This window comes from Puntigrus tetrazona, unplaced genomic scaffold, assembly GCF_018831695.1.
Source record: "Puntigrus tetrazona isolate hp1 unplaced genomic scaffold, ASM1883169v1 S000001081, whole genome shotgun sequence".
Classification (NCBI taxonomy): Eukaryota; Metazoa; Chordata; class Actinopteri; order Cypriniformes; family Cyprinidae; genus Puntigrus; species Puntigrus tetrazona.
The window spans coordinates 327,186-341,790 of record NW_025048669.1 but is presented as its reverse complement, the minus strand read 5'-3'; the positions used below and the strand labels follow the sequence as shown (position 1 = coordinate 341,790).

Here is a 14,605-nt window from a genome sequence, read left to right as displayed (position 1 = left end):
CTCGCCTCCAGCGCCCGCGCCTCGTGCAAAGCCTCCAGCGCCCGCGCCTCGTGCAAAGCCTCCAGTGCCCGCGCCTCGTGCAAAGCCTCAAGTTATCCCACCCTCCCACCCTTGCTACACGTCGTCAATGGATCCCAGCAGCCCCTGCACTCATCCTCTGCCCTCCACCTGGAGCTCGCCACGGGTCTGCCAGTCTCCATCGCCGCCCGTGGTGAAGGATCCCTCGCTTCACCGTCCCGCCTCCGAGTCCCAGACTCCACCTCGGCTTGTAGACCCGCCGGCTTCCCTTAGGCTCCTAGCTCCCTCCTCTCTACCGTGCTCCGTCAATCCACCAGCTTCACCAGGATCCATCGTCTCTCCGGCTACGCCTTGGTCGGTCGTCGACCATCCGTCGCCTCAGGATTCCACTCCTCCAGCTTCGCCTCGTCCCTCCATCCCTCCGGCTCTGTCAGGCTCCTCCCTTCCCCCGGCTCCACCTCAGTCCTCTGTCGCTCTGGCTCCGCCGCGTCCTTCTCGTCCCCCGTCTCCGCATCAGTCGCCGAAGCCTGCGGAATCGCCTAGGACCTCTAGCGCCTCTGTGTCACCCTGGCTCTTCGGCTCTCCGCCTCCGCCTCAGTCTCCCCGACCACCTGCTCCGCCGCCGTCGGTCGGCTCCATGGGGTTGATGATCGTTACCTGTCCATGGCTCCTCCCTCCATCGGCTCCACCACTGACCATCATGGCTGGGTTCTGGATCGCCTCCCGCTCCGGACTCCTCCCGCCTCTTCACCTGGCTCCTCCCATCGCCTCTCTTCCTCCCTGGTCTCAGTTTGCTGACTCCTCCCGAACCCCCTCCCAAGCTCACAGTTATGTTTTGTTTTGTGGAGCGCCAGGAGTCGCTCCTAGGAGGGGGGCTATGTCACCAAGCCAGCAGAGGGAGCCCTGACCTCTGGGTGATCTGCATCCACTCCCTCTGCGACAACTTCCTGTTCCTGGACTATAAAGACTGCAGCAAGCCACTCACCTGCAGGTTGCATTGTTTCGCCTGTTCAATTGTTGTTCCTAGTATCCCTTGTGTTTCCCTAGTTCTAGATTCCTTGGTTTTGACCCTGCCTGTCTTCTGATTCTCTGATTGTTTGCTGCCTGACCTGACCTTCGCCTGTTTCTGGATTTTGTTATTGCCTCGCCTCTTATACATCTGTTTGCCCTGTTTGACGCCTGCCTGTTTTGACCATGCCTTCCTTTAATAAAAGCCTGCATATGGATCCGCACGCCTCAGACCGCTCATTCATGACATTCTACTATGTAGAAAGACGTGTAATATGGAATGGATATTATGAATGGATTTACATTTGATAGAATAATATGGTAAAATATAAACACATAACAAGCAAAGAAAAACAAGAGAAAAGGAATATGAAACCGGACACATACTTGATCTATCCATAGTTTGCCCACGATTATATTGTGCACAGTGGAAGTCACCTTACTCCACACATAATGATTCCCACTTGAGTGGAACTTCAGGTGAATGTTGCCTGCAGAGAGTAAAGAGTGGAACTTTTAGCAAATAAAATTAGTAGTAAATAAAATCAATAAAAATGAGCATAGTTAATTTACTTTAACAATATCTCAAAGCTACAGGGAGACCTACAAATATCAGTAAAAAAGAGGAACTATAAAAATGGAAATAATTTCTCAAATGAAATTTTACTTTGAAGTAGGGTTTACCTGGAAGCAGCACATCTATACAGACACTGCGTTTGTGCAATGTGAATCTGGTTAACCAGTGTTTAATACTAGCGTATGAGTTTTCAAAATGGGGTAAAATTATTATTTTGTTGAATGTTGTATGTGTATGTATATATATGTACGTGTGTGTATGTGTGTGTGTATATATACATATATATATATATATATATATATATATATATATATATATATATATATATATATATATATATATATATATACACACATACACATGTACATACACACACACAGTCATGGCCAAAAATATCAGCACCCTTGGTTAATATGGTCAAATAAGGCTCTGAAAATTAATCTGCATTGTTAATCCTTCCCATCTTTTATTTAAAAAAATCATAATAAAATCATAATAAGAATTTAAAATGGGGGAAATATCATTATCATTATCATTATATATCATTATTAAGTTGGACACAATTGCATGCACCCGAAGAAATTCTTATGAGTAAAACATGCCTGAATTATATTCCCATTCATATTCACAATTATAAACATGAGATTATCCATCCATGACTTCTTGTTTCACAGAAATATAAATAGAAACAAAGCTCAAACTCCCTTAATCATTTATCACAAGGAGACAAAGCAAAAGAATATATTTCTTATGTGCAGCAAAAGATTGAGCTTTACAAATTAGTGAAGTGGCTTTAAGAAAAGAGCAGTGAAAATTCCCATTTCCACTATCTAGGCAATAACTAAAAATTTCAAATAAACTATAAAATTTTACTAAACTGACTGAAAGGGGACATCTATATCGTCCTAAAGCACAGTGAGAAGGAGAGTTTGATTGGCTAAAGACTCTCCAAGGACCACAGCTGGAGAATTGCAGTGGAGTGGCAGCACATTCTAGGGCCCAGTTTATGGTGGGGCCCCTCCCTGACCACTATAGGTGGACAAAGGTTTGCTACATTTTGATTGGATCTTGGTGGACAAACATAAGCAAACTGTCCAATGGCATCAGATATAGATGGCAGGACAACGACCAGATACCTCTTAAAGGGTAAGAAGACCTTAGGTAAAAAGCCCGGGAACAACAGGACTTCTCATTTGTCGAGATGCAGTTTTTGCTCTTCACCCACCAACAGACTGATTGCTAAGGTTTTGGCCTGTGGCCATACGGATTCCTTAGAATTTCTGGATGCAGCAGCAGTGGGTGAAACAAAGAGAGATGCAAAGTTCCATCCAAATCCATTCATCCATTCATAACTATGTTCTAAAACCTTATATTGATGCAAACTACAACACACAAACATTATACTTATTTAGAGAAATAAGTATTCTCAGTGACAGCGACGTGTATTCAGTTCTGAGTCTGAAGACTGCAATTGAAAAGACGTTAACAGAATACCTATGTTCTGAGTGAGATGCATGCCCGGTGAGATACTAACAGAGCCAGTAGATAGGTACTGTGCCTGAGTCCCGTGAGGAAAGAGACAATAACAACTACCAAGTCTCTATCTCTAGCTTTGAGACAGCAACAGATACGACCAAGTTCTGAGCCTCCAGCCTTCGAGGAAAGAGATAATCTACGTTCAGACTTCAGTCAGAGTCTTTGTCTAAGCAAGCTGCCCCTCCCCTTTATTGTCATTATCACCCCCGTCCTTTATTCGCCCTTCACCAGGCTCCCGACGGGAGTGGGCGTGTTCGAGAGGAGGGGTGTGATATTGGTCAGGTCTGGCGGCGTGTGATGAGGCACACCTGGAGTGAATTAAGACTCGTTACCGCCGCCGTTAAATACCGAGCGCGCCTCTCCTCGAGAGACCAGTCTCTTCCCTCGTGCATGCACGCTGGTGTCCTCGTGGGTCCAGGAAGGGTGCGCGAAGGAGCTCGCCCTGGTGCCAGAAAAGCGCGTTGTGGGACCCCGTAGTCCAGGCAATGACCGCACCTGTGTATTGCTGACGGGCCAGGATGCCGAGCTGTTTATCCCCTTCAACTCTGCCGACCGGAGGAAAGAAGCGACGGAGATGCCGCGGAAGAAGCCGCCGCCCCTCGCGCCCTGGACCAGAGAGGGGAGCGCGTGCGGCTGCCGGACTCCACCCCTTACCTGGACCCTTCCCCCTGGAGCACTGCCTGACCTGCACTTCCCCTGCAGCACAACGAGGACACCACTTCCCCCTTTTATTTGGACACTTTTCTCCCTGGACACTTTATTTTGTACCTTGTTTCATTAATCAGAATTATTTTATTAAGGCCTGGTGCCACGCCCACTGTGTCTGTCTTTGGCTCCTCCCGTCACAACAGCAACAGATGCATCTGAGTCCAGAGAGCACCAGAGAGGCAGAAGACGTCAGACATCAACAGTGAGGTTAAGCTATGGAGAACAAACCATCACTTTAAGGTACTTTTGTTCCAGGCTTCTTCTTTCCACATTTTAGGACCCTTTGATGGTCCAGATCAGCATCCTCCAGCACTTTATGTTAAAGCCTGTCAAAATGTATTTCTGCTCTTTTCCTCACTGCACTGTTTCCCCAACCAGTGGATGAAGTCTTCGTCCCCGGACTGCACACTCGACCACAGCAAACTTAACTATCACTTATCCAAACCTCTTCCAGAGACCTTGGTATTGTTGTCTATTATCAGTATATGATTTTCTAATTTACATTAGAGCTGTCAGTGAGCTGGGGTTGGATTGGACTCCCCCACAGGGGCCGCCTCGGAGTTGCTTGAATGAATGGTTCCTGCCAGGGAGCCCCCAAGCCCCTTATCAGAAATCGATACTCTTCTTTCCAGAAGTTCACAACAAACTCACAAAGTACTGGTGAGTTCCCTACTCTGCAGGCCTTTGCACTGCCTTCTCTTCTTCCTTCGCCTCCTTTGACGGTGCTGAAGAAAAAGGAGCTGTCACCATTGGACAAATCTTTGGCTGCTCACCTCTGACGTACACTACTTCACTGTGTTCCAGGTATGACAAACAATGTGTTTACTACAGACATTGGGTCCATAAAAGCACCCATGCAGCACGCTGTGATAATGCACCCACAAACTCAGAAAAAGAGTTTCCTTCTTCATTTACTCACGAGTTGTATGTGCACAAGCAGCGATGATTACATCTTCTGTCACTCTGGGCAAAAGAATGGCAAGTCATCCCTGGGGTATCAGACTGGGTAATGGGAATAATGAAGTTTGGTTATGCCTTTCAGTTCGCAAGGAAACCCACATCATTCAGCGGCCTGAACACTGATATTAAAGGGAGCGGTTCAAATATTCCCTCTGACAGAAAAAGAGTTTTTACAGCCATTACTTTCTAGTTCCCAAACGTGACAGGGGTCTGACACCAATTCTTAATTTGTGCCATCTGAATTGCACCCTTATGGAGTGGTCATTCAGAGTGATCCTTAATCTTCTAGCAAGTACAGCCAGGAAACTAGCTTTATTCTCTGGACCTAAAAGATGCGTACTTTCACATTCACATTACTTTCCCTGACTCCTCAAACCTTTCCAAAGTGCATGGACGCAGCACTCTCTCCTCTAAGACAGATGGGAGTTTGCATTCTCAATTATCTCGACGACTGGCACATTTTGGCCAGATCAGAAGAGGAGTCACGGAAACACAGAGTTCTGCTTCTCAGTAATCTAGACAACTTGGGGCTCAGAGTCAAGTCTACCCTCTGCAGTAATGGCTTAAATCACAGATGCCACCTCATATTAGTCAGGGTGAACAGAGCCTGCATTTCAGCCCTGTCTTCCTGGAAAAACACCAGATGGCTCCAGTCCCTCTGCAGATGGTCAGCAGGAGAAGAGTGATCTTGACAGATGCCTTTACAACAGGCTGGGGGGCTCTACGTGGGTGTACCTGCTGCTGGCCTGTGGTAAACATCAGAGAGCAGTTTACACATGAACTGCCTAGAGATGCTGGCAGTATGACATGCTTGTCATATCTTTCTACCACATCTGCGGGGCAACCATGTCTTTGCTCGGACAGTATGGCTTTGGTGTCATCGGGGTGACATTCCAGGGTGCGAAGCATGCTGTAATGGGGCAAAATCCATCCAGAGGAATGGACTCCAATCCAGAAAATTTGGGAAATGTTCAGCAGGGCAGAGATAGACCTCTTAGCCTCATACAGCAACACTCTCTGCCCCACCTATTTTGGGAGATGGATGCAGTGGCCCAGGATTGCCCTACCTCCTCCTTTTGCTTTTCCTCTGATCTCTGAATCAAAGAGGAATGCATGGTCAATCTGCAAATGATGCTGACAAACGATGCGTGACCCATCCCCCTAGACAAGGGCCAGGGCATGATTTGGTGGGAGCCTATTTTCCCCTACAAACGGGATACCAATTCTTAGCGTAGATCCCCATCTACAAGATGTATATATATAGATGTATATATTATGAAATGGTCAGTATGTGCTAAACAAAGCGAAATTCCCAGTAAATGGGAAGTATTGTGATACTATCATTCCTACAGTACCTGCTGGTTAGGTGTCATTCCCATTCTCCTCTTAAGGCTTATGTGTTGGCCATAGCAGCTTCACATAAGCTTATAGCAGGCCAGTCAATAGTTTCCTAATAGGAGCTAGACAGCTGAGGCCTCCTTGCCCTCTTACCATTTCCACGTGGGATCTGCCTACTCTGCTTAGAACCCTGAAGTGCACACCTCTCGAACCTCTGCGGACGGCCACTTTGAAGTCTAAACTTGTTCTGCTACTCGCACTAGCATGACTAAAATGGATAGGTCATTGGTACTGCCTCCTACAAAAAGTAATCAAGATTTTAACCATCTCTGCCCTGTGAGGCCATTGAAAGCTTATGTGGAGCTGTTAGCCGCCTTCAGATGGTCAGACCAGCTGTTTATTTGCTTTCGCGTCCATTCTAAAAGGCTGCTGATCACAAAGCAAAGGCTTTCCAGATGCATTGTTCACACTATCTCATTAGCTTACTCTTATTTCGGCCAGGTCTGCCCCATAGGAGTATTCTTCAACTGGTATATTATATATGATAGGACTATTCTTCTGTTATATATCTTCTGTTATATATATATTATATATGATAGGAGTATTCTTCTGCCCCATAGGAGTAATATTCAACTAGAATATTAAATATTCAACTATACAATTCAATATTCAATATTCAACAAGACTCTATTCAGTACTGAATTGTAATGACTGGAACTTTAAATTAAACTGGAATGGTCAGATGAAACAAACGTCTCATCAAAAAGATGTTGCTTTTTGACAATATAGTATCCCCATCACTATACTGGAGCATTAGGACCCATACAGACCACAGGGTGAGCAATCTCTGCTGACCTCACTAATACTACTACTACTACTACTACTAATAATAATAATAATAATAATACAAACCTCAAAAACAACACAATAATGGGTCACTGAGCACAAAACCAAACTTCTGCTTTGGCCATTCCAGTCCTCTGTCCTGAACCCTGTAGAAAATGAGTGAGGTGAACTGAAAAGAAGAAACACCAACATGCAGCTGGGAATCTAAAGGGTTTTGAGTGATTCTGGATGACGGAATAGTCTCTGACCTCTTGTCAGGTGTTCTCTAACCTCATCAGGCATTATGAGAGAAGATTCAGAGCTGTTAAACCTGCAAATGGGTTTCAAAATGTAGTGAATAAATGGGAGCCGTTAATTGTGGCCAATGTGTATTAAAGAAAAAGATTTATTTCATAATTACTGTAAATTCCCCCCCATTTCAAATTGTTATTATCCAATAAAAGATTTTTTAAATTAAAAGATCAAAAGGACTAACAATGCAGATTCATTTTGCCAGCCTTCTTTGGTCATATTTACCAGAAGTACAAATATTTTTAGTAATGACATTATGTATGTCTATGTATATACATATTGCAAATGAAAACACTGGTCAGAAATCATGAGATTACTATTCATATATGTATACACACACACACACACATATAAATATATATATATATACTGTCACGTCTCTGGACTCTGGACTTTGTTTATTGTTTTTGTCTCGTGCCATGTGCTCTCTGTGCCCTACCTTCCCTTCATGTTAATTGTATTATTGTCTTCAGCCGTGTCTTGTTAATTTAGTCAATTACCTTGTGCACTTTTAAGTCCTGTGTGTTTGTATTCCGTTTGTCCGAACGTCAAGGTTACATACGTGGTTTATGCTCTGCCTGCCTGCCTGCCTGCCTGCCTGCCTGCCTGCCTGCCTGCCTGCCTGCCTGCCTGCCTGCCTGCCTGCCTGCCTGCCTGCCTGCCTGCCTGCCTGCCTGCCTGCCTGCCTGCCTGTATCTATTATTATTTTTGCCCGTTATTGGATTAAATCCGTTTAAGTTGATGTTACTTGCCGTGTGCTCCTTTCTCGCGAAACCACGAGCGACACAGTACGTTCGGACCTTAAAATTAAATAGCGGCGTATTTTCCCCTTTTTGTTTTTGTCATGGATTCCCCCTATAACGACCCCAACTTCCTCATCCTCCTGCTGGAGCAGGAGAATTGCTCTCTCTCGAGGGCTATACAAAGGACTTCCTCGCCCTCGCAAACTACTCGCGCTACCCGGACAGCTTCCTCTGCTCGATCCACCTCCGAGGACTAAACACCACCACACAAGCGAAGCTGTTCGGGGACGGCCCTCAAAGGAGAGCATCGCCGCCTAAATCGAGTGGGTGCTGGTGTCATGTAATTCGCCGATGACTGTTCAGCCCATGGACAACGACACAAGCCCCACTCCAGATCCAGATCCAGAGCCCAGCCAATCATCTCCCCGCGTCGCGGAGCCCAAGCCTGTGCCCACCAATGGCGCAGTTGCAGAGTCTGGCACGACCACGGAACCATCGCTGAGGAGAGCGACAGAGCCGTGGAGCGCCACCGGACCCGAACCGACTGCGACAGACCAGGTGTGTGAGCCGGCAACAAAGCTCGCCACGGTGGAGACAGCCGTTTACAGCGAGAGCGCGGAGTGGAGCTCCGCCCACTGCACCATGGCTGAGGATGAGCTGATCATCCACCTAGGGCTGCTGGATCTACAAGAGGAGCTGGATGATGTTGATTTGGACTTAGACTGGGCGCCTCCCCTGTATCCAGAGTTCCTGTTCCCGTCCAGCCGTCCTGTTAGCCCGCTGGTCCCATCCAGCCATCCTGTTAGCCCGCTGGTCCCGTTCAGCCGTCCTGAATACCTGCCTCAGAAGCGCCCCCTAGAGACTGTTCCTCGAGCGCTCCCAGTGCCCGCGCCTCGTGCGCTCCGTCCAGTGCCCGCGCCTCGTGCGCTCCGTCCAGTGCCCGCGCCTCGTGCGCTCCGTCCAGTGACCGCACCTTGTGCGCTCCATCCAGAGCCCGTCCAGTGCCCGCGCCTTGTGCGCTCCGTCCAGTGCCCGCGCCACATGCACTCCATCCAGTGCCCGCGCCTTGTGCGCTCCGTCCAGTGTCCGTGCAGCCAGCGCCGCCTCAAGTTAAACCACCCTCCAACCCTTGCCACACGCCGTCGATGGATCCCAGAAGCCCCTGCGCTCATCCTCAGCACACCATCTGGAGCTCGCCACGGATCTGCCGGTCTCCATCGCCGTCGTGGGAGGAGGATCCCTCACCTCACCGTCCCACCTCCGAGTCCCGGACTCCACATCGGCTCGTAGACCCGTTGGCTCCTCTTAGGCTCCTAGCTCCCTCCTCTCCACCGTGGTCCATCAGGCCACCAGCTCCAAAAGGCTCCATCGTCCCTCCGGCTCCGCATTTGTCGGTTGTTGTCCATATGTCGCCTCGGGATTCCTCTCCTCTGGCTTCACCTCGTCCCTCCATCCCACCGGCTCTGTCAGGCTCCTCCTTCCCTCCGGCTCCACCTCTGTCGCTCTGGCTCCGCAACGTCCTTCCCGTCCCCCGTCTCTACATCGGTTGCCGAAGCCTGCGGCGTCGCCTAGGACCTCCAGCGCCTCTGCGTCACCCTGGCTCTTCGGGCTCTCCGCCGCCGCCCTCAGTCTCCTACACCACCTGCTCCGCCGCCATCGGTCGGCCCCATGGAGTCGATGGCCGCTCCTCCTCCATGGTCCTCCCTCCGTTGGCTCCACCGTGGACCACCATGGCTGAGCTCTGGATATCCTCCTGCTCCGGACTCCTCCTGTGTCCTCCCTGGCTCCTCCCACCGTCTGCACCTCCTTGGACTCCTGTCTGCCTGCCCCCTCCTGGGGGCCGTCCTTCTCCCAAGCTCCCGTTTTAGATTTGTCTTTTCGGTGCGAGGACGTACCTTCCGGGAGGGGGGCGATATGTCACGTCTCTGGACTCTGTTTATTGTTTCTGTCTCGTGCCATGTGCTCTCTGTGCCCTACCTTCCCTTCATGTTAACTGTATTATTGTCTTCAGCCGTGTCTTGTTAATTTAGTCAATTACCTTGTGTATTTAAGTCCTGTGTGTTTGTATTCCGTTTGTCCGAACGTCAAGGTTACATATGTGGTTTATGTTCTGCCTGCCTGCCTGTATCTATTATTTTTGCCCATTATTGGATTAAATCTGTTTAAGTTGATGTTACTTGCCGTGTGCTCCTTTCTCGCGAAACCACGAGCGTGACATATACACACATATGTGTGTATGCACTTCATATATTTAAAATTATCATATATAATAAATTTCACTTAATGTTTTATGGTATAACTCTGGATCGCATACTTTATGTATCTCTAGAAAGTGGTTATTAGTGTAAAAAGAGTCATGGCTGATGGATCTGCTTGTGTGTGTGTAACGATGTGAATGTACTCTAAAGGTGACTCATAGCACATGATGGATCACCTAGCGGCATGATCGAGATGTATTTGCCACGAAATTTGCTGTCGATGGTGATCTCCTGCCACAGGGTCCATCCTCGCTGTGAAATCACATGGTGGGCAGCCGCCGGAGGGTGATGACATATCTGAGAGAAAAAAAAAGCTGATCAGTGTGTCACTCAATCACTGACAACATTTAATACATTAAATCAAACATTAGCGTTAGTTCTGGCAGGTAACGTGAGTCAAGCTTGCTCAACTGATCACAAAAACCTATAGGAACACGACACCTGTCACTGCAAATTCAAATTCAAATTTTATTTGTCACATACACATACATACATACATGGTACGACATGAAGTGAAATGCTTTTTACAACCGCCCAGCGTCGAAAAAAAAAAAATATATATATATATATATGTATATATATATATATATATATATATATATATATATATAATATAAATATAAAAATAAAAAAAAAAAAAAAATATATATATATATATATATATATATAAAGAAGAAGTGTACAAAGTATAAAAAATACAATATAAAGTATAAAATATAAAGTGTAAAGTGTAAAGTTGCTGTTGTGAATGTCCAATGTAAAGTGACTAGTGCAAAATTGTCCAGTGCAGAGTAAAGTGACAAGTATCTGGGGAAAGAAGGGTGAACATGAGAGTCCCGGTAATTAGGTGCTGGGTGTTTCCTGGTTCAGACTCCGAATGGCCTGTGGGAAGAAGCTCCTCCTCATTCTCTCTGTGTTTGCCTTCAGGGAACGAAAGCGCTTTCCTGAACGCAACAGAGAAAAGAGTCCATTGTTGGGATGGCTGAGGTCTTTCACGATCTTCCTGGCCCTGGCACAGCACCGCTTGTTGTAGATTTGCTGCAGCACAGGGAGCTCACTGTGTGGATGGTGTGCTCAGCTGACCAAGACAGGTCCTGTGTGATGTGAACACCCAGGTACCGAAAACTGTCCACTCTCTCCACTGGGGTCCCGTTGATCATGATTGGATGGCATGAACGCACCTGCTTCGTGCTGAAGTCCACTATTAACTCCTTTGTTTTGCTGACATTCAGGAGCAGATTGTTCTCCTGACACCATCTCTCCAGGTTGTTGATCTCCTGAAGGTAGGCCATCTCATCGTTGTTGGAGATCAGGCCCACCACAACAGTGTCGTCAGCAAATTTAATGATGGTGGTGGAGTTTGTAGTGGCCACACAGTCATGGTGTACAGCGAGTACAGCAGGGGGCTCAGAACACAACCCTGAGGGGCTCCAGTGCTGAGGGTGAGGGAGGATGAGGTGTGTTTTCCCATCCGTACGGCTTGTGGTCTGTCGGTCAGGAAGTTGGTGATCCAGTGACGCAGGGATGGGCTGAGTCCCAGGAACTCCAACTTAGAGGTGAGTGTGGAGGGAACTATGGTGTTGAACGCTGAACTATAGTCCATGAACAGCATTTTCATATAGTTCCCTTTTCTATAATCCAGGTGGCTCGTGGTTGTGTGAAGGAGGTGTGTGATGGCATCCTCCGTAGACCGGTTCTGGCGGTAAGCGAACTGTAGTGGGTCCAGTGTTTCCGGTAGTGATGCAGTGATGAAGTCTCTGACCAGTCTCTCAAAGCACTTCATCACTACCGACGTCAGAGCTACAAGGCGGTAGTCATTCAGGCAAGAGGGCTAAGGTTTCTTTGGCACAGGAACGATGATGGACTGTTTGAAACACGAGGGGACTTGTAGACTGTTTCAGGGAGAGATTAAATATCTCAGTGAACACCGGTGCTAGCTGGTCAGCACAGGCTCTCAGAACCCGACCTGTGATGCCGTCAGGTCCTGCTGCCTTCCTGGTGTTCACTCTCCTGAATGCCCTCCTTACGTCGTGCTCTGAAATGGTGAACGTGATTTCCTCTCCAGCTCTCTCAGCATGCATGCTGTTCATCATACCGCTAGCGCCGCTAGCATGATTAGCTGCAGCCTCGAAACGAGCATAAAAGGTGTTTAGCTCGTCTGCCAGAGAAGCATCTGCGCTCTCCACTCTGGAGGTTGGCGTTTTATAGTCCGTGATGCGGATCGGGATCTCAGAGAGTCGCGAATAGTTTTGTCTACCCACGGCTTCTGGTTGGGAAATGTCCTGATGACGGTTTTCTCTACCGTATCATCTGCTAGTTTCCTGATGAATCCCACCACCGCTTCCGTAAACACGTTGACGTTGCATTCCTATATAAGCTATTTCCAGTATTAAATCAGCAGATTTTCCACTTACTCCAGAGCAAATTACCGTCCTCCATGCTCCTTTTGCACAGTCAGGACTTGGCTTTCTGTTATAGACTCCTATCTCTCAAACTGTTACACTCAAATATCATTAAGTACATTGATATTTGCCTATTCCGTTTTGTTAACCATAGAGGGGGTATGAATGCTGCTTTTCCTGCTCATTCATGACATGCTGCATGGATGGGCAGGGAGGTTTTGCACAGAACAGAACCATTCCACCAAATCAAACTTTATGCTGGTATCTATTATTTTGATAATAGTGGTCTTGAACTATAATTAGGTAAGTAAAATGTTATATATCTCTCATAAATGTTATACATGTTAGACTGATGTGTGTTTTTTAGACCTGTTCACAGATGGAACGGTATCCATACTCCTCCACGCGGTCCAGCTCATAGGTCTCTCCCAGCAGGGGGTTGAAGGGTTTCCCTGTGCGATAGACAGTGGTTGAATAGGATGAGACAGAGAAGGCGGCCACAAGACACATCTGTTCCAGAGATGAGTCACAGCGTGCTGCCCGGTCCAAGAGCTCACTATATTCAAGATCCTCTGTCAGACGCTGCAGCATTGATAATGGCTCGTTGAAGTTCACCTGGAAGTGAAGATCCATGTCAAGATGCTGATAATGCATTTTATAATGATAATGCAATCATTTAAAGGTTTATTTTCAGCAAATCTTCCTTTTTTAGATGAATGATTTCTTTATCATAATTTGGCACTATCTACAATATATTATATCTCAGTTCTATGTAACACAAATTCTGAAAGTCCTCTCACAGGCATGGGGATCTTCGAGAGCTCCTTTCCAATGCAATTCTTCATAATGCTCCACAGGTTCAGGGAGTAGTTGGGCTTATCTGGGATACGACAGCGTCTGCCCCTGCGCAAGTAACTACCGGAACCATCCTGTAAACACAGAGGAAATGCTATAGAGAACAAACATTTTAATTAAGATGAATACTATTTGGCATGTGCGGTTTGAATATGATATGAATAAACAAAAGTCTAAACTCACATTGTCATCCTGGCTCCAATTACTGGATAAACTTCCACTGGTCACGCTCTGATTACTGCTCAAGTGTCTAAGACACATACAGACACACAAACAGAAACACAAGTGAAGGATGAAATACTGAATTGCTTTTGACAGTAAATATGTATTGTACTCACAAGCCACACTAGGGGAATAACATTTATTACTCAAGCAAAGAATAGATAAACACTGTACAGATATTGAAAACTATTTGTTGTTTTCTATATTCACAATAACATTATTCCACTTAGCATCCACTTATTTTGGCCGAGGACTGCCCACTTATACAGGAAGAGATTGATATGACATGAAACCGACATGGAAACCACAATGTATTTTGCTTTGAAGCACCACTTAAACAAAAGGTGCATCTGAAATCGATTACAAAAAATTATTAATAGTGTAACAGTCTCAGCACATTAATTATCATAGAGAGAAATTAAAATTCAAATTATGCAAAATGCAAATTATGAAGACTAAAATTAGTCCAAGTAAAAACAAGGTACACTGGCTCCCAGAAATCACTGGTTATCAAATAATCTTTGTATATATGGACCTGTGTTGTGAGTGATTGTCTGCAGGCACTGCGATGAAGGCGGGAGAATCTTCCATGGCATCAAAGAACTCTATGTCTTCATTTTCTTCACTGGATTCTCCCTCCGGTGTTCCTTCTGCCCCTTCTGAAGATTAAGATGAAAAAAAATATATATATAATTTTATTATTATTTATATTTATATTTAATTTTATTTTAATATTACTCATTACTATCTTCAGTGTCACATAAAATCATTCTAATGTGCTGATTTGATGTTCAAAAAACGTTTCTAAATTATTGGTGTTGAAAACAGTTGTGCTACTTATCA

General features: G+C 46.2%; 1 protein-coding gene across 3 annotated transcripts in view; it reads right to left on the bottom strand.

Annotated features, from left to right (window-relative positions):
* osbp2a (oxysterol binding protein 2a) overlaps window positions 1-14,605 on the bottom strand; it is a 31,428-nt gene that overhangs the window by 8,463 nt on the left and 8,360 nt on the right. For 2 of the 3 annotated variants that reach the window (XM_043234161.1, XM_043234163.1), the window contains 6 exons: window positions 14,298-14,421; window positions 13,724-13,790; window positions 13,486-13,614; window positions 13,055-13,300; window positions 10,460-10,580; window positions 1,414-1,517 (listed from right to left, as the gene is read on the bottom strand). In XM_043234161.1, the coding sequence (XP_043090096.1) occupies window positions 1,414-1,517; window positions 10,460-10,580; window positions 13,055-13,300; window positions 13,486-13,614; window positions 13,724-13,790; window positions 14,298-14,421 (791 nt within the window). The remainder of the gene's footprint in view (window positions 1-1,413; window positions 1,518-10,459; window positions 10,581-13,054; window positions 13,301-13,485; window positions 13,615-13,723; window positions 13,791-14,297; window positions 14,422-14,605) is intronic. The other variant, XM_043234162.1, reaches the window with a different exon arrangement.